Here is a 19,159-nt window from a genome sequence, read left to right on the forward strand (position 1 = left end):
TGGGCTGGGGCTGAGGCTGGGCCTGGGCCTGGGCCTGGGCCTGGGCCTGGGCCTGGGGCTGGACGGGCTTTCCTAGACCTGCGCTCGAGCCTGGGACCTTGTCATTTAGGTTGGCGGAGAACAAGCGGGTTATAAGGTTAACTGCACGGTTATAAGATCTATTGGCTTGAATGAAAGCCAACGGTCCTAGTTATCAGTGAGTGGCCCTTGTATTAACTGAATAGCAAAATGAGAGTTTTATGCGTGGACTTGAATTATTTGGATCGCACGATCTAGTTTAAAACGATTACAAACAGTAGTTTTTCTGTTGTTTTGTGTTTATGTGGTTACAAGACTGTTTTTTCCTCCTGTACTGGGGATAAACCCAGGCCCTTGCACAGGTGTTTACACTTCAGCTAAGTCCCTAGCTCTGCTGGTTCGATTTTAATGGAATATTTTTTAAATAAGTTTCATCATTAGTAAATGAAATCGTGACGCTTACCCTTGTAGTGTCCCCAGTAGTGTTTCTCCTTTTAGTACCATCCCCTGTCCTCAAGATGGGTGCTACTTAATACTTAATAGCTCTTCTGGCAGTCTTTATTCTGTAGGTTTTGTTATTGTTAATTTATCTCCAGGCCCCACTTTAATCCCTGGTAGACTATAAAAAGTTAATGAATATCTGATGTAGAAATTAAACTGTAAGTTTAAGTAGTCAAGGTTCAAAGTCATACAGAAAAGTTAGGATTTGAGCCCAGAAAATAGGTCTTTAATATCATAGTCATTAAGCAGTATTTATATACTTCTCAGTAGTATAATTTATGATTAGTGTAATGTACTTTATGGGTTTTTTGCTTATGTCTATAGATTCAATAAATGAATTAGCACTGTCCATGTTCTATTAACCATACAGTCAATTTTCAAGTCTTTGCACAGTATTTATATTGCAGAGTTTTCTTTGTTCTAAAAACCTACTCAAACAGTAGAATAGTTAAGCAAGATGTCAGCTGTTTATTTGTGTTCCTTCACCATTTTTCCTAGAAAAGCAAGTGTCTGCGTCAGTCCTTCAAGCCCCTCCCAGCGAGTGTGGTCAGTGGGGCACGGCCTGGCCTAACGTGATCCCTGCTGGGTGAAGACTGCAAGTACTTATCCTTCTGGGTGACACTGCTGCAAGTGCTGGACTGAGCTTGCTCCCCGCAGGTCGGGCTCCCTTCCTCCCAGGGGGTCCCTGGCATGTTCCTTCTGGCACCAGAGGCACTTTCCTTAAACTTCCTCATTTTTTCCTTTCTCCAGTAAGTGGATGGGGCATGGAAGAATGCACACTGTAAAGAAACAATGATTGTAGAAAAACGAATGAATGGTCTGTCCACAGAACTATTTCAAATGTTTCCTTGCAACTTTGATGAAACACACACACACACACACACACACACCACCTTTTTAGCAGTTTTTTCTTGTAAGCTTCATAGAATCTGTTTTTAATATGCTGTTCTTCAGCTCTAGAGCTCAGTCTCCTTCCCCTCCCCCAACTTCATGTCCTTTGCCATAGTAAATTAGGTAAAGGCAGTGATCGAAAAATTATCTGTTTTATTTTTTTTTGATGAGTATTAATTTTGAGAAGGTAAAAAGTGGAAAAAAATAAAGATAAGCCAGTAACATTATTACTACTTTTTAATTGATTTTTGCCAGTCCTGGGGCTTGAACTCTGGGCTCCTTGTGCTCAATGCTAGAGCTCTACCACTTGAGCCACAGCTCTACTTCTGGCTTTTTCCTTGACTAATTGAAGATATGAGTCTCATGGACCCTGCCTGGGCTGGCAATCTTCAGATCTCAGCCTACTGAGTAGCTAGGATTCCAGGCATAAGCCACTGGCACCTGGCTTTCAGTAACATTATTTTAAGAAAGACCAAATACTCAGTATAAAACTGTCCATTAAGATGATCCCTTGATAATATTTATTCTAAAATTTTGGAAATGTTCAATCATTATACTATTTAAGAGATTTATCCTTAAAAGTTCATTTATCCTTAACTAGTAAGGCATATCATGCTTGAAAAGTCAAATAGTTGGAGAAAAGTGGTAAAATAAGGCTCTCTTCTTCCACGTCTGAGACAGCTACATCTTCTCGAATAGCAGGCAGTGTGTGCCGTTGGTATCTTGCAGGTGGCTGGCTACATGTGCTTCCTTGCACATGTATAAGTATCCATCACAAGTATGCACACAAATTAGCTTCCTGTTTATTCGGTGATGTTTTCTGCACCTTATGTTTTTCATGTCACAGTCTAATTTACATGTGCTTACAGAACTCCTTTATTCATTTTAATCACTATGCAGTATTTCACTGTATAATACAGCAAATTTTCCTTATAGTCATCCTCTGAAGGGTATTTACGCTTAATTTGAATTTTTTTATTCTAAATAATGTAACCACTAATGTTCTTCTGCTGTGTCGTTTTGATTATATCCAGATATAACCACTAACACTAGAATTATTGAGTAAAATGGACGTTTACATTTTTATTTTGATGGATAGTGGCGTGCTGCACTGTCAGATGTAACAGTATACCCAGCAGCTGTCTGTGCACTGTCAGATGTAACGGTATACCCAGCAGCTGTCTGTGCCGCTCCTGATGGCCTCCTTACACACTGTGTTACCAGACTTCCTGTGTCTTACCAACTAAGTGAAAACTTGTTTTCTTTGCATGTCTCTCTCTTGGAAACAGGTTTCTGTTGGGAATGTTCACCTTTTCCTTAGTAATTTCTGGATCCCACAAGGCATTAAAAAAATCAGTTTTGAAATATGAGGTACACAGTTGCTCCATACTGTCATTGATCTGCGAGGAGGCTCTTTTTGGTGTGGGGAGGGAAGCTGATGCTTTATATTTTTTTTAATATGGTCAAATAATAAAGTTTCACTAAGATTTTGATATTAATATCTTGATTCTGAAAGGATCTAGTAACTCAGATACCTTCGAACTGGTCAATGAAAAGACAAAGTGTAAAATATATACTCATGGGCTTAAAGTTTTAGTTAAGTGCATTGACATTTCTGTAGTAGATTCAAGGTGATTTTAGTGCTCCCTAGAAGGACTCCAGAGCTTGATCTATGTGAAGTCTTCCAGCGTTAGAATTTGAGTCTGTGATTTGCCACCACACAGATGGCTAGGATGCTTTTGTCATCCTGTTCCTCTCCTGTCTTCTATTTGACATTTGAAATTTATTTATTTTGTACCTAAAAGAACCTTGTATATTGCTAAGGAGTTTGTTTTCATTTGCTTCTTCCTCTAGGAAGTCATCAGATGGATTTTGAAATTGAACACACTTGGCACGGCTTTCCAGTGCAGCATGAGCCGGTTTCTGTTGGGCTGCGTCCAGCTGAGGGAGGTGTGATGATGGCAGTCAGTGCTCCACTTTTCAATGACCCGCCTGCACCCCTTGGAGAGCCAGGAGAGCCTTTCAGTGAGCTCTGGAACTATGAAGGCAAGCAGAAGTTCTGCGGTTATTACAAGCGTAAATCTCTTTATAATTACCTCCCATATGCAGTTGCTGTTTTGTCTAGCCGCTAGGGAGTGAGTGCTTCTGAGCAACTGGTATGTGCAGTTTCCGATATTTCCACCAAGTTCTTACCACAACTTTACCTCCATTACCTATGTGAACTCTGTGTGTAACTGGAGGAGTGAAAATATGTGTATGTTGCTTCTGTATCCCCTTTCTTTACATGTGTAACCTGGTACAAGAAGAAATCAGTACATGTACCCGCTTTGTCACTAAATATCCTCAAATTACCACTTTCACATTATAAACCTTGTTTAGAGACATTTTGAACTGTTTACTTATTGTAGGAATAAATACTATTAGCCCAATATGAAATTTAGCTTTTACTTTATGCCAGGAAGTAATCCTTCATATCAAAACAAGACTGGAAGACATCTACACAATTCCCTGGTTTCAGATTTGTTCTGAGTCCCCTTGTACTGTACTTTTATCGAGCTGTCAGATTCATCTTTCTGTAATACTCTTCCTTAGCTTTTTTGCTCACAGCTGGCATTCTATCACTTGAGCTATACTTCGAATTTGATTTCTGTTGTTGTTGGTGGTGGTATTTTTTTGGAGTATAGAGTCTTAGGGACTGTTCTACGAGGCCTGAATTAGAACCAGATGCTCCGATTATAGACACTTGAGTAGCTAAGATCACAGGGATGAGCCACCAATGCCCAGCCTTATTATTTTTAAGTTAGGGTCTTATTCCTGTCCTAACATGCACCTAGTCTGTAATCCACCTATTTTATGTGTCGGTCATTTCTGGCATAACCAGTGTGTGCCACCATCTACAGCTTCCCTGGATTCTGTTGGCTGTTTCTGCCTAGACTGAACTGAAACTGCCACCCTCCCATTCTCCAAGTCTCTCAAGTAGCTTGAGCCACTGGTAGCTGGCTCAGTCTTAACGTTCTGGGCCCATTTTTCACACATACAGGCACAAGCACACATGTAATTTTCAGTTTCATGCACAGTAGGCTGCTGCTCTGCAACATACTTAAAATACGGGCATCACCCATGCCAATAAATATTTAACAGAATCTTTGATTTTCATGTGTATTGTATTTTATTATATGGAATATATAAACTCTGTAATTTAATTATCGTCTGTCCTGGTAATAGTTTTATTTATAATATTATATGTAAGAAGAGATAGTCATTTCTAAGTTTTAATTTCTTTTCCTAGCTGTCTGGTTTATTTCTTTTGTTGTTGTTGTTGTTGTTGTTGTTGGTCATGGGGCTTGAACTCTGGGCCTGGGCGTTGTCCCTGTGCTCTTCAGCTCAAAGCGAACACTCAACTTGCTTGAGCCACAGCACCACTTCTGGTTTTCTAGTGGTTTATTGGAGATAGAGTCTGACAGACTTCCCGCCCGGGCTGGCTTTGAACTGTGATTCTCAGATCTCAGCCTCCTGAGTAACTAGGATGACAGACGTGAGCCACCGACACCCAGCTCTAATTTATTTCCTTAGGATAAATTCCTAGAATAAAATAACTGGCTCAGACTTTACGTGTTAATGTTTATTCCTGACCTCACCAGCACTAGACTTTGTAAATCTTCTTAATTATGGCAATCTAATTTGGGGAACATTGATGATGACTCATTTCCTAGGTATTTCTTTCAAGTTTAACTCCTTGTTTTGCTTTATTTTTTACTGGGCACAATATGATAACTTAAAAAATTCATTAATTTATATTCTAAAGAAATACTCTGTATTCCTTAATAAATTTTACTTACTGAAAGTAAATTAAATTTCTTATTTTGTATCTCTTTTTTTCAAAAGTTGTAGAAGCATTTTTCTTGAATGATGTAACTGAGCAGTATTTAGAAGTTGAACTTTGTCCGTAAGTATAAAATCATATTATTAGAGAAGAGCTTACTTCCAGCTACATAGAGAGAATGCTAACCTGAACTAATTTGAATTATCTGCTTTCATCAAATTTAGGACATATTCAGAATATGTGAAGAATGCATATTCCAAATGTTTAAGGATATTATTTTGATGGTATTTTCAGCTTAGTAATATAGTTTTGTAATAAGCATGAAGATATTTTTCCCCAAATGAAAAGTGATTATAACTGTTTCCTCCATTACTTAGTCTTTATTATTTGTCCAGAAATAAGACACAAGTATAACCGATGTAGCTAGCTTATGAAAATGTTTCTTTTAGGGGATTTTTAACTGCCTAGATTAGGCCTTACTTTCATCCATTTCATAATTGCCTATGCAAACATTTATTCATTTATCATTTGGTTTGGGGGCATATGCTCTGTCATTTTTACATTCAAGGTGAATAAAAAATCATAAATGGATATTCCTTGACTAATTAAAATGTTAACCCCAGACTGTTTACTTAATAAATGAAATTTTTCTATATATTGTCATTATTCACTTTAAATGCCACCTAGATTCCCAGGAGTATCAATATTTAAGAGCCATCGTTCCTTAGGCCTGGCCAGCGAGCCTCACATCACTGATGTAAATGAAGTTTTAGTTGCCGTTTTATTTTCTTTAGCTTTGTTTCCAAGTTTAATGTGGAAAATCTTAGTTTGCGATTACTGTTTTAAAAAGACTACTTATGTACTTTACATGTCATCTTTTAACATGTCAAAATCTTTCATTTAAAACTATGATTGATTCTCATAAACTGCCCTAAAAAGTAAGGGCAGTTCAGCTATTATGTGATTATGTTCACATTGTCGATGAGATAGCTAAGACAACATTTATAGTTCATTTAAATAACAATAGTTTACCAAGCTCTCAGATTTGAACCTTAGTTATTTTATTAGATGATAATACTAGTTTTTTTCATAAAGTGATGATCTAGCACTTGATAAATATAATAACTAGATCTTTTGGTAAGAAACTATACAGTAGCCATTGTATAAATTAATGAATTTTAAAATTTGCAATCCTCAGAGTAGTTTATATATATCAAGATAACTAGGAATCAAGAGTCACAGTTTTTGCTTCTGACCATCTATTCCGGCAAAGGTAATTAACTACAGGTAGGGCAGCATAAAGAAGAATATTGTTTTAAATAGAAGAAGCTGTACTCCTTTATTTCTAAGGCTTCATTTTAAAATCCTAACTTTTTTTGTTGGTTATAGGGCTTGAACTCAGGGCCTGCGCGCTGTCCCTGAACATTTTTGTCAAGGCTAATGCTCTACCACTTTGAGACAGCTTCAGTTCCAGTTTTCTGGTAGTTAATTGAAGATTAATAGTCACATGGACTTTCCTGCCTGGGCTGGCTTTGAACCATGATTCTCATATCCCAGCTTCCTGAGTAGCTAGGATTACAAGTGTTAGCCACCAAATTATGCACTCTAATTAGAGTTTGCTTTTGAGAATATGTTCTGTTTCTTTTAAAACATGTGACATCAGAAACTAAACAAAGCTAAACTATAGAAAGCTAAAAAATGTAAGCAGCAAACAGGTCATGTTCAGTTGTGTGAGAAGATAAACTAAGATTAAAATCTTTACCTTGTAAACTGCTTAATCTATATTGTGTACTTTCTACCTTCCTAATGAGTCTCAAGGTAGTTTTCTTCCTGAAGTAGCCTTCAGTAAAGCAGCTTCTCTTAGAGGACTTTATTTTTTGAATTTGTGTTTTATTTATAAACTCCAAATCTTTCCATTGTTTTTTTCATATTTTGTGCCATCTTACAAATGAAGTGTTTTATGTTTCTATTTAATGACTGTGAAAAGCAGTCTTAGCACATGAAACTTTGTGGTTTGACACAGCAGTTGTCTTTGGTAAATCTGAGGATGTCATTTGCAAGTAAATGAACACACTGTCTCTTCCTGTAATTATCCAGTGTTTGTATTGCCTCATTTAGTCATTTGGAAAGTTAGCTGTAAAACATAAATTCCAGACTTGGAGATAGCAAGGAAAATAAAATGGTCTCTCTCAGACTCTCACGAGGAACCTTAATTTTGACAGACACGGACAGCATTTGGTGCTTTTTCTCTCTGGAAGAAGAAATGTGTGGAAGGTAAGTAAAAATATTTTTTTAAATTCCTTAAGTGTATAAGTAGCATATTGTTTCAAGCCTAGGTCTGAATTTACCTTTGTGTTTCACATACTATTGTTGTAGCAAGAACTGGCTTTATCATTCAGAGTGTCTAAAGAAGACACAAAATGGAAAGGCAATGCTTATCTTCCTTGGACATATTTTCCACCAAATGTGACAAAATTCAATTCATTTGCAATTCACGGATCAAACGATAAAAGACACTATGAAGCCCTTTACCCTGTGCCTCAGCATGAGTTGCAAGAAGGACAGGTGCCTGACTTGTGAGTACACTGTGTCCAACCATAGAGTCTTTGAGCTGTGTATTCCCAGTACAACAGTAGTGATACTTTTCAGTTACGGATGTTGTGTACAAGCCGCCGGTAGGGCCCTCTGGTGCTTGGTAGTCCTCTGAATTCTTCATACATCAGCTGTGGACTGGCAGTCTCTCTCACTACGATCAGGAGCAGAGTGCTTAGTCTTTCATATCAGTGTGAGGAAAATCTTGTATTAGTTTTATGTCAACTGATAGGGAAGTGTGGCTTCAAATTTCTGATCCTTTTCAACAATAAATGGTCAGAGAAATAGTGTTTTCTTCCTGGTATAAGCAAAGGGCCAATAAATCATTTTCTTTGCTCAAATAGAATGTATACCTTCACACACACACACACCCCAGAAAGAGAAAAACTAGGATTAACACTTGCATATTAACCTCCCTTGCATTGGAAAAGAAAGAAAATAAGTCAGTCCTCTAATACGGAAGCTTCTAAAAACATTTGTTTATATAGCTGATAACAATTGTATCCAAGTTTGAATACAAGAACATATGCTATGCAAGACTTTAGTATAATTGGTTTAATTTAATTACTGAGACAAGGTTTTGCCATAGCTCAGGCTGACCTGGAACTTGCTGTGTAGCCCTTGTTAGCTGCAAATCTCGGCCTCCACCATGCTGAGTGTGGTACGTGATTGAGTAAGGCTAGATGGAATGAGTTAGGTTTTGAGAGTTGATTTTTGGTTTTCCTTTCCACTTGTGAGGAACTATTCATAAAATTGAAAGGCAAATGCTTTGAGAAGTGAGTATTTTCATAGCTGAATGTTTCATAGCCAGAGTGAGAAAAATTATACATGGGGAATACATCTTGTCTTTGGTATTTCTTAAAATAAAACATAGTTCTATCACAGCTGTGACAAAGTAAGTACCACTTCAGGACCACTCCTTCAAAAACACATGACTGGTTCCACTCCCCGCCTTCTTTTCCTTTGTTTTCAGCCATCGTCTAGAATATTTCAAGCCTTTCAGTTTTAACACACTGCTTGGAGATGAATGGAAGCAACCAGAATCAGACCTATGGCTAACAGAGAAACCTGATGTGCAGGAAATTAATAGATAACAAATCCTGTAAACTATAAATTTCTCTTCACTTTTTAAGATAAACAAGTATAATATCTCTTCAGGCACCATGAACATATTTCAGCCACAAACATTTTCATACAGGTCACTGAAAATATACTATCTATGTAGCAAATTGTACATGATTAACAAGAAAATGGAAAGATTGTAGATGATTTCATCTACAGTGTTGAGATGGTTCTCATAACTGTCTAATCCAGTATCTAGGATGGTACTGTAGGGGCTGTTGATTGCTGTGTGTAAGCATCATACCAAATGTCTCTTACTCTCTTACCCATGAACATCAACCAGCTTGAAAAGAGATATTTTAAAGCTATGTAATATATATTAATTCTTCTACTCCGAATCTTGATACTAGAGCATAGTGACCTATTATTTCAGTGGAATAGATTTGTATCTGTTAAGACATCCTTAAGATTCACAAATTATGAAAACAGCTACTTTTCCTGTCTTAGATGGATTTTTACTGTGTATAGAAATAAAGTCTTGAAGTTAAGCAATGGACTCTGCATTAATTTACCAATAAAGGTCGTTTTCTCTATACTGTAAGCATCAAATATTCCTAGTCTAAAAAACACCCCAATACAGTAATAGTGGATGACTTCAGTACCCTACTCTTCAATACATAGATCATCCAGACCAAAAAAAATAAAAATAAAAAAACCCTAGAGTTAAACTGTACTGTAGAACAATAGACAACAGGTATCTACAGACTCTTCTACCCAACAGCAGAAGAGTATACCTTCTTTTAAGCATTTTAGGAAACATTTTAGACACTGTAAGCACATTGTTGAACACAGATCACTGTCACTGTGGGGACTTATTTTCATCAGATTTTTAGATCTGATACATTCAGCTAAGTGACAGGATATAGTCAGGATACAAAAATCAATAGCTTCTCCATTCACCTGAGAAGAAAATCAGGAAAACAATACTATTCATTAGAGTTAAAGAAACAAAAACACAAGATGAAACATCTCTGTAATGAAAATTACAGACCACTGAAGAAATAAAGTGAAGAAGACACCAGAAGATGGAAAGATCTTTCATGCTCCCGGTTTGGCAGAATCGGTATGTTAATACTAACCAAAACACTAATGAGGGATGTATGATGACAACTTAGGTACGGCTAGTACTTTTCTGTAACTCCTCCACAAACCAGGAACAAAATCAGCTGTGGTAAGACAGTGGTAAGGGAAAGCAAGTGAAGGCAATAGTAAACAGGAAATAACCCAGATGAAATTTAGAATACTGAGCTTGGACTTACAAAAAAACAATGGACTCTAAAATAGATCACTGCACAAAACAGTTAAAAAGGGAGAATTTCCATCAGAGGGTCTACAAGCAAGAGACTGGTCCAAAATGCAAGTCCTGGACAGTCCATAAGCAGGTCTCAGCAGCCACTCTACAAAAATGAAATCCACGGTCTACCTACATGTAGGACCTAGACGCAAGAGAAAAGGCCGAGTCTCTTTCTCTGGAATGTATCTAAACTCGGAGAACTTCCCTATTTTATACCTTACGTGAAGGAAGGGAAGACATGGATCCAGTGTGGCCTCAGATTCAGCAATGTCCTTGGGAAAGGAGCTTAATCGCCAGCTGGAGCTCAGCTAAAGGCTGACGACTTAATCCCCACAACCACAGCCTCAGTGAGTGTGACGACGGCTAGTGGCAGTAGAGCTAGCCTTGGAGTGCAAACTAAACACGGGTAGGATGGAAGATGCACACTGTCTGCCGTCAGGGCCAGCTAGAATTCCACGTCCTTGGCAGCCCACGCGAGCTACAGTGTCTTGACTTGATACATTCTCAAGTCCAGCCTGCGGGACCTGGATCCAACCGAGGCAACCTTTACACCCCCTGCATTAGCAGGCCTGCACGTGGCAGACATGCCTAACTAACCTGGCAGGCAAGGCAAGGCCCAATCTCTTAAACTCCTCCACTCCTAACTCCTTACAAGATCAGGGAAAACAAAACACAGGCCAAAGCTACCTTCCCATAAAGGAAACTGAAAAACCAAGGCATCCGGGTATACCCACTTTCTCAGCAAGGAAGGAATACTGAATGCTGTGTATTTTTATTTTATAGTGGCAGCCATGGTTGGATTGTGGTACTTGTAGTGTTATTTTTGTTTCTTCAAATTACTTTTATTGTATTCACTTTACATGTATTCATGCCCATCCTAATTTTTCCAGTATTCCATCCCATATTCTTTTTCTCTCAACTATTTTGCTTCCTTTTTCCTTGTACTTTTTCTAACTTTTCTTTTTAAGTACTTACTGATACCTCTAGAGATCATAATTTTTTTATATTTTTAATTTAAAATTTTATATTGCAGAGATACTGTACAGAGGGGCTACAGTTACGTGAGTAGGGTATTGAGCATTGTTGCCCCCTCCTTTGTTTTTCCCCTGCCATCCCTTCCCTCCTCACCTCCCTAACGCCCCCCCCCACACACACACAAGTTTTCAACATAGTGTCTTGTTTGTCTCATTGTTACAGTGGGTCAACCTGTATCCTTGTTTCAGCATTTTGTTATTTCCCTTCCCCTCCCCAAATTAGGAAGATGTATATACAAGATGCAGGGCACCAGAATCAAGTACAGTGACAACAAGGGTTATACCATAGGGGGAAGAACATGCAAAAGAATCAAAAATATCACATAGTACATTAAGAACAACAGTTACCCAGGGCATCCTATTCTGTTTCATTTTCTTTAGAACCCTGTTTCTAGCACCAAAATTTGGAGAAAACCATCAATAAATGAGTAAATGATTAATGATTATAAATGGCCTTATTAGATGTATTCTTTATGTTGATAAGTAAATGAAGCTTTAAACTATACTGAGATTCCATCTCACTGCAGTGCGACTACATTGCTGGTGAGTATAAGGAACCCGTATATAAAATATATGTAGGACCCTTGAATGTTGGTGGGGCATAGCTAACATAGAGACTTATTTAAAAAAAACTAAATGATCCAACCATATCACTCTTCAATAAACTCAGTAGATTCATAAAAAGAATGTGCACATCTATGTTTTTTAAAGAAATACTCATAATAGCCAAGCTATAGAATCAGCCATATGTCCATCAACTGGTAAATGGGTAAAGAAAACATGATCTCTCTGTCTGTCTGTCTGTCTGTCTGTCTATCTATCTATCTATCTATCTATCTATCTATCTATCTATCTATCTATCTATCTATCCACCCATTCCATAGTGCAGCTGTAAAAAACAGAGTGTCATTTGCAGGGAAGTGGATAGAACGGCAGATTATGTTAAGTGAATTTAGACACTAAGACAAGTATTCATTTTTTTCATATGTGGATTTTCTTCATGTTTTTCATATGTGGATTTTTTTCATGACATGTATGGGGAAAGGAGACGTGGAGAAGAGGAAGGGAATCCTGGGAAGGGGTAGGAGTGGGCTGGATGGGGTTGTGGTGGGTAGAAATTGTCAAAACATGCTACATGCATGTACAATATGCCGAAACAAAGGTCGGTATTCTGTGTAATTAATATGTACTAGTCATGTATATAAAATTTCTCATCTAGAGTTTTCAAATATTATTTTGCTTTCTACTGGATCCTGTGACCTTCCATGATGAACACTAGCAATCTTGAAAATAAAGCTTTATTATTCACAGAGACATTTAGTTACTACCCAACAGTTTCTCTTTACCAATAGAAATTGAAATTTTAGAGGCTTTGTTTAGAATCTCCACTTTCACAGAAACAAAATCCTGTATTTCCTCTAATTTCTGTTACAGGTAGAAATGACCAAAAGCAGCATAGGTCCATAAAATAGAAGTTTAGTTGTACACTGAACTTAACATTTTGGTCAATGACAGAAACCTATACTGTTCCAATAAAATCGTCATTGACTGTTCCCTGGAACAGACCACAAGCCAGTGGCTTTGATCACTCTCCCTTCAGTCTGTCTTCTGACCTTGGTCTGACCTTCATCTCTACCATTTCTCAGATTTAATCCCAAGATTTATTTCTCAACAAATTCTATGATGTTTACACAATGGATAAACCTTTATGATTACTGCCAAGATTTTCTCTTAATTATTGAAGAGTACAAATTCTTTCCAAAACAGCCTAATGACCATTCTGTTTTATGGACATTTCCCTCCAGGCGGTTTTCATGAGTGATAGTTGTGGTAACTCACCTGGTCAGGGAAAAGATTTTCTAATGTTTTCTGATACTAAAGTTGCTCTCTTTCATAGTATGTAAGGGAAGAAGACAATCTGCTTCTTGGAGGGACTTCCAGGTCAATGACAAGGGATAGGCCAGGGAACTAGTTACAGCCTCTGAAGACAGAAGGAGTAATGAGCCGTAAGTAACGTCCCACTGTCCTTAGAAAGGAAAGGAAGGGAAAGTCATCTTTACTCAGATGGTTCCCTGCAGCAGAGCCCTGGCTCTCCTGGATCCTCTGCAGCCCTCTCCCACTGACGGTAGACTAGCCTTGGCCATTCTGCACATGTCATGCTTGTAATGCCCTGGTTGTGATGCTGCATCTCGGGGAAGATGAGGTAGGCGTTGAGTTCAGTGGCTATCTGTTCCTCTATACAAGTGCCACGCCGCTTTGCAAGCTCTTTTTCTGTCCGAACTCCCAGTTGTCTTCGGTCTGAGGGATAAGCCAGTGCTGTGTCTCACTGTCAGCATCATGCTGCAGCCGCCAGCGCTGGGCGCATTTTCATCTCTGAGCAGCTTTGACGTGCTGTTTCCTTGAGCTCTAGTTAGCTTCCTTTGGTGAGCTCTACCACAGACATACCGTGGTATCCTTTGTCAATTATGGCCCTGGATTTAGAACCACAAGAGCAGCACATGGCCTGAATTATCCCTGACCCCACCAGGCTGTACATTGTATGAACAGAGCCTGACCTAATCACCTTTGCTTCATAGATCTTCCAGGATTCTTTTACTAACTCTGGCCCTCCGCCTCCACCTAGCTATTTGCAGCATGGTGCAATGTGCCGATAAAGTCTTGTGACTATAGTTTTCCTAAAGCCAAATTCACTTATCTGATCAACAAACTTCCATGGGTTTTACATATGTTGGCATATTGGATTCATTTCCTCAAATATTTTCTTATTTATATAAAACTTGCTTTTTATTTTATGGTATAAATGAACTTAGGTTAAATGTTTGGCATACCATAGTAGTTCAGATCACACTATGACTTTCCAATAGAAATTATATTTATTTTCACCTGTCATACTCCATACTTTTTGGCGTAGTGATGGAAGTCCATTAGTCAATAACTCGTGGGTTCTCTTTGTATAATTTCCAGATTCAGTAGAACAAGTCTTTACAGGTATCATTATATAACAGCTATAACTTGAAGATAGGGTAGTGTTCTTGGTTTTTTTTTTTTTTTGTCAGTTGGGCTTTAACTCAGGGCCTGGGTGCTGCCCCTGAGCTCTTTTGCTCAAGGCAGGAGCTCTACCACTTTGAGCACACTTATAGTTTTCTGGTGGTTCATTGATGATAAGAGTTTCAGGCACTTTCCTGCCCAGGCTGGCTTTGAACCACGATCCTCAGATCTCAGCCTCCTGAGTAGCTAGGCTGACAGGCGTGAGCCGCCGGTGCCCGCCTGTGATGTTCTATCTGAAACTACTTGCCTGGTGTCTTAAGGATTTAGCTAGCTAGCTCCAGGATCCAGGGAAGGCACACGTCTTGACATTTCACGAGCAACCACATGACCTTCCTTAATCTTCAGTTCCCACAGAGATTTCCCTAGCTGCATGCACATAGGGTATTCTTTATTGTCCAGCCATCTAGAACCCATTTGCCATTGGCAGCAGCCCAAAGGTTGTAAATATCCAAATGCTCCTCTGAGATCGGGAGCCGATTCTTTGTTCATTGCTAAATTAGCCGGCCTCAGCGCTGCCAATTTTTCAAATGTTACTCATTGTTCCCCCCGCCCCCTCAGGGATTTTAATCTATATGCAAGAGACACAGCTGTCAATGTCCAAATTCAAGGTAAGAATTTCCCTGGGAGCCAGCAAGGGCCCCCCCGGCCCAACCGCCCGACACCGGCCCTCTGCGCGCTCTGCTTCCTCTGAGTTTCTATTCTTCGTGTTCTCATCCAGATAGCTCTTCCTCTTTGTCAGAGATATTTGCTGTGGTGCCCTTTCCTGGTTCAGTGACTAACACCAGGCAAGATGTTTTGTCTCAGAATTATTTGATTCCCTTCCATGGCAAGGACAGTTTTAACCAATTCCTAGTAACAAGCCAGCATTTGTCTGTCAGACATCTGCAGTAACTGCTGCCTCCGTTGACTTTCAAGTCCAAACCCCACGAGGTCATTGTAGAATAGTCCTGTTTGTTTTCTGCCACAGGCCTCAAGTCTGCATGTGCTGTAGAGGCAGACAGTCTAGAATGATCTGAACGAGCCCGATCAGGAGGTCTGGCAGGACTCCGTGTGTCTGTCTTCTCCGTACACCTTCCAGTGCTTCTCTGCTCATCTTCTCATGTTTCTCCTCAAGACTCTACTTAATTAACATTTATTTTTATGGCATTGTGATAAAGTGTAACTCTATACCTATAGAAGTAACTAAAAAAATAGCTATGTCATCTTTTGAGCATTCTGCTTGTTAGACGGGTCCACGATAACGCCTCCTTTCTCACATTTTGAGGAACATTTCTAGCCATCACCCAGGAATCTTTCAGATTGGGCTGGACTTAACTTTCAAGCTGGTGATTTTGGTCCTTATTTCTTCTTGACCTTTTTCCTGTGAGCAGACAAGCTGATGGCATTAATTCAGTCTACTATCTTGTTTTTAATGGTAGGTTATGGTAACATTAGATTACGGTAACATTCCATGAGAACTGTGTATTTATTGTGATAGTATGGTAAATTTCTACTGGTTTCCATCTCATGAAATGCAAACTCTATTGGACAAAACTCTGAAGTTGGGATTGAGCAGAATGCATTGCTAGGTGAAGGAAATCATACAAGCTTTTGACTGCTTTGTAGTGCTCATCGTAAGTATAGCTGTAGCAATCAGAGGAACTCCCATTGTTTGGTTCCTGATGGTCTGCTGTTTAGTTCCAGAAACAATCTGTCTCTATGTAGCTAGAAGGATGGTTAGAAAGGCAGCGAGGGGGAATTACGTCTCCCACCCCAGCCATGTCCTTAATTAGAACAGTAATCTGCTGCTGCCCTCTTGGAATTCTTTGTGACTTACTGTCTACCTGGAAGAGGCTGAGTGAAGCCAGGATTTCTGTGTAGTGCAGCAGTTACAACTTCGTGAGGCCTGGGCTTCAGCCATTTCCTTTGTTAAAAAAGGCAAAGACCGGGGCTGGGAAGGTGGCTCAGTGGTAGAGCGCTTGCCTTGCATGCCTGAGGCCCTGGGTTCGATTCCTCAGCACCACATAAGAAAAAAGCTGGAAGTGGCGCTGTGGCTCAAGTGGTAGAGCGCTAGCCTTGAGCTGAAGAGCTGAGGGACAGCGCCCAGGCCCAGAGTTCAGGCCCCACAACTGGACCCCCCCCCAAAAAAAGGCAAAGACCATATGACTGTTTTCAGATATGGAACTTAATGTGAAAAGGTCTATGTCCTACTCAATACATATGCCCATTTTTTTTCTTAAGACAAGTCTTGTTATATACCCCAGATTGGCTTTGACCTGAGGATCCTCTTGTCTCAGTTTTCCAAGTGCTGGGATTACAAGTGTTTGCCAGTGAGTCTCATCCCCTAAGTCCCTTTCCCTGCCTCTAGTCCTGGGGATTGAACACATTCACGGTTCAAAGCCAGCCTGGGCAGGAAAGTGTGAGAGTCTTTATCTCTGATTAACCACCAGAAAACTGGAAGTGGTGCTGTGGCTTAAGTGGTAGAGCGCTTGCCTTGAGCTGAAGAGCTGAGGGACAGCGCCCAGGCCCAGAGTTCAAGCCTCACGACCAAAACAAAACAAAAAAAAAACACCTTAAGCCAAACAAATACATACTGCTAAAACTATTACCTAGGCAAGTAATTTCCTGTTAGCAAATACCATTCATTCGTTTGCCAAGAGGTTTCTCATGGTATAGTTTGGAGATTTGGCTGGTGCCTTTCTTTCCCAGGACATCCCATATAAAAGGAGAAAAGTTCTGCTTTGTGTTAGTCACCTTTCCATTACTATAAAAACACCGGACATATTCACATGGCCCTGCTTTTCTCACACAGCAGCGTGTGATGGGAGGCCTGTTCACATGAAGGAAATCAAGGAGTAAGACAGGAAAGGGTTAGCGTCTCAAATCCCCCTGAAGGTACCCCGTACAGGACCTAACTCCCTTCCACGGGCGCCACCCGATAAGGTCCAACCACTTTTGAACAACACCGTTCAACCCACAGGCTGCCAAGATCTACCCTGTAACATGTTGCTTATTTATTTCACCAAGACTTTATATTTTCAAAGTTCTTTTTATACTAAGGCTTCTCTCTCTTTTTTTTATTGTGAAAATACCGTACAGAGGGGTTACAATTACGTAAGCAAGGTAACGAGTACATTTCTTATCAAGCTTCCCTAATGGGGTTTTTGCTATTCTGATGGCCAAGAAAAAGGGTACCATGATTTTTGTTGACTTTACCATGAGCAACTCATACCATCTTGCCCCCATGTCAGAAGAATTGGCAGTGTTGGTCATTGCTTCCTGTAAATATTCCCTTCCTGTTGCTGGGGCCTCCCTTTCTCAGTTCTCTAGTTCTTCTTAGCTAAATCTTTTTCTTTTTAAAATTGGAATTCACAGCTGCAAAGATGGTCATGAGTCTGAAATAAAACTTTAGATCCATGGCTACAAGGAAAGGAAGGCATTTTAGAAAGGCAGAGTAGGGTGCTAGGAATAAGCGGGTGCCAGGTGAAATTGAGAGATTTAAGAAACATCAAGCTTCAGCGCTGCAAAAGACACCAAGGGAAAACCTTGTTCAGGCAGAGCCTAGAGGGCCTCTGTGCTCTGAGCTCTACTCCCCTGCTAGCTGTGGGAGTGGAAATCTCTGCGGGTGCATTCATCGCTGGATGTACTATGTGGTGAGATCTAGCTGTATGCCAGACACTACTTTTCAAACAGATGGCAGTCTGAAGATCTAGAGGGGAGACAGCTAACCTTACCACAGATGACCTGCAGCCACTCAGCACCAAGGAGACCCCGTACAAGACTGGGTGAACAGGCAAACTCCAAGCAGTGTGTCTTGTACCATTCCATGCCTAGACGCAGGACCCCACACATCTGCGTGGTGGTAGCTGGCCCCATGCTGGACACTTGCCACAAACAGCCCAGCCCAGAGTCTAGTGAGAAAATAGCCGACTTGCAGAGCTGTGCCGGGGCCACCCGCGGCCCCTGGTGTCAGCTAACAAGCAGCAGGAGCAGGCCGGCTTGTGGGAGCACACCCTGACGCCAGGCTTCTCCATTCAGCTCAGCTGCTCTCACGAGAGGCTGTAGATCACCACCAGCATGAGGACCCAAGGGCTCCGCCATGCCCAGAACTTCCGCACCCTCTTCTCGGTGGGACCTACCCCACGACCCCACTGCCGTCGCGCCTGGCTCAGGGCCTTAGGTGACTGTTCACCTAGGCCGTACCAGGGTGAGAATCCAAAGAAAAATCCCTGGTTCAGAGGGAACCAGAACACACACCTCAGGAGACAAAGTGCTGTCGTCTTTATGTGTGTTTGTCATTGCTGTACTCATCTGCAGGGCTAGGCCATTTCACACCGTACGCTTCAGCCCCTTCCTTCATCTTTGTTTTTTCCTCACCTCCCCTTTTCGCCCCTTAATTACCAATTATTCTGCATTTAATGTTTTAAGCTCCTTACACGGATTGTAACAACTGTAATTCTTCTGACTTTATTGGTGCTATCAGTAATGTTTCCAGTTATATTTACTTTATTTAAGTATTGGATTTGGTTTTCAGTTGATGATTCTGTGATTTCTGAGCTAGTCAAGTGGTACTGAGTGCTTCCTGACCATTGAGAATACTTCAGCCACAAGATTACAGGTGATTAAAACTTCCAACCAGTGACTTAGTCTCACCTGTACAAATGTGAGTACAGAAGCATAAGAAATATGGTGAAAAAAGCAACACAATGTCAGTCCTCTAAAAGCCAGCAATTTAGAGTAAAGAATTCTAATGTCAGTGAGGTATATAAAATTATCAAAAATAATTCAAAAGAGTGGTAATAAGAATGACAGTGAATGCGTATGAATTCATGTCTAAATAAATTCTAAGAAAATAAA

At 40.1% G+C, this 19,159-nt stretch overlaps 1 protein-coding gene across 2 annotated transcripts; it reads left to right on the forward strand.

Annotated features, from left to right (window-relative positions):
• The first annotated feature begins 46 nt into the window (after positions 1-46).
• On the forward strand, positions 47-9,435 carry LOC105999764 (chromosome unknown open reading frame, human C4orf33). Of its 2 annotated transcripts, none has more exons than XM_013034878.1 (8): positions 47-196; positions 1,018-1,033; positions 1,066-1,268; positions 3,265-3,456; positions 5,296-5,356; positions 7,456-7,507; positions 7,610-7,809; positions 8,799-9,435. In XM_013034878.1, exons 4-8 carry the CDS (start codon positions 3,276-3,278, stop codon positions 8,917-8,919), a joined length of 615 nt encoding a protein of 204 aa, XP_012890332.1. In that variant the 5' UTR covers positions 47-196; positions 1,018-1,033; positions 1,066-1,268; positions 3,265-3,275; the 3' UTR covers positions 8,920-9,435. The 2 variants fall into 2 exon arrangements, with proteins under 2 accessions (XP_012890332.1, XP_012890333.1); XM_013034879.1 differs by having other exon boundaries at positions 1,066-1,176.
• The last annotated feature ends 9,724 nt before the right edge of the window (positions 9,436-19,159 follow it).

Source organism: Dipodomys ordii, unplaced genomic scaffold (genome assembly GCF_000151885.1).
Source record: "Dipodomys ordii isolate 6190 unplaced genomic scaffold, Dord_2.0 Scaffold198, whole genome shotgun sequence".
Taxonomy (NCBI): Eukaryota; Metazoa; Chordata; class Mammalia; order Rodentia; family Heteromyidae; genus Dipodomys; species Dipodomys ordii.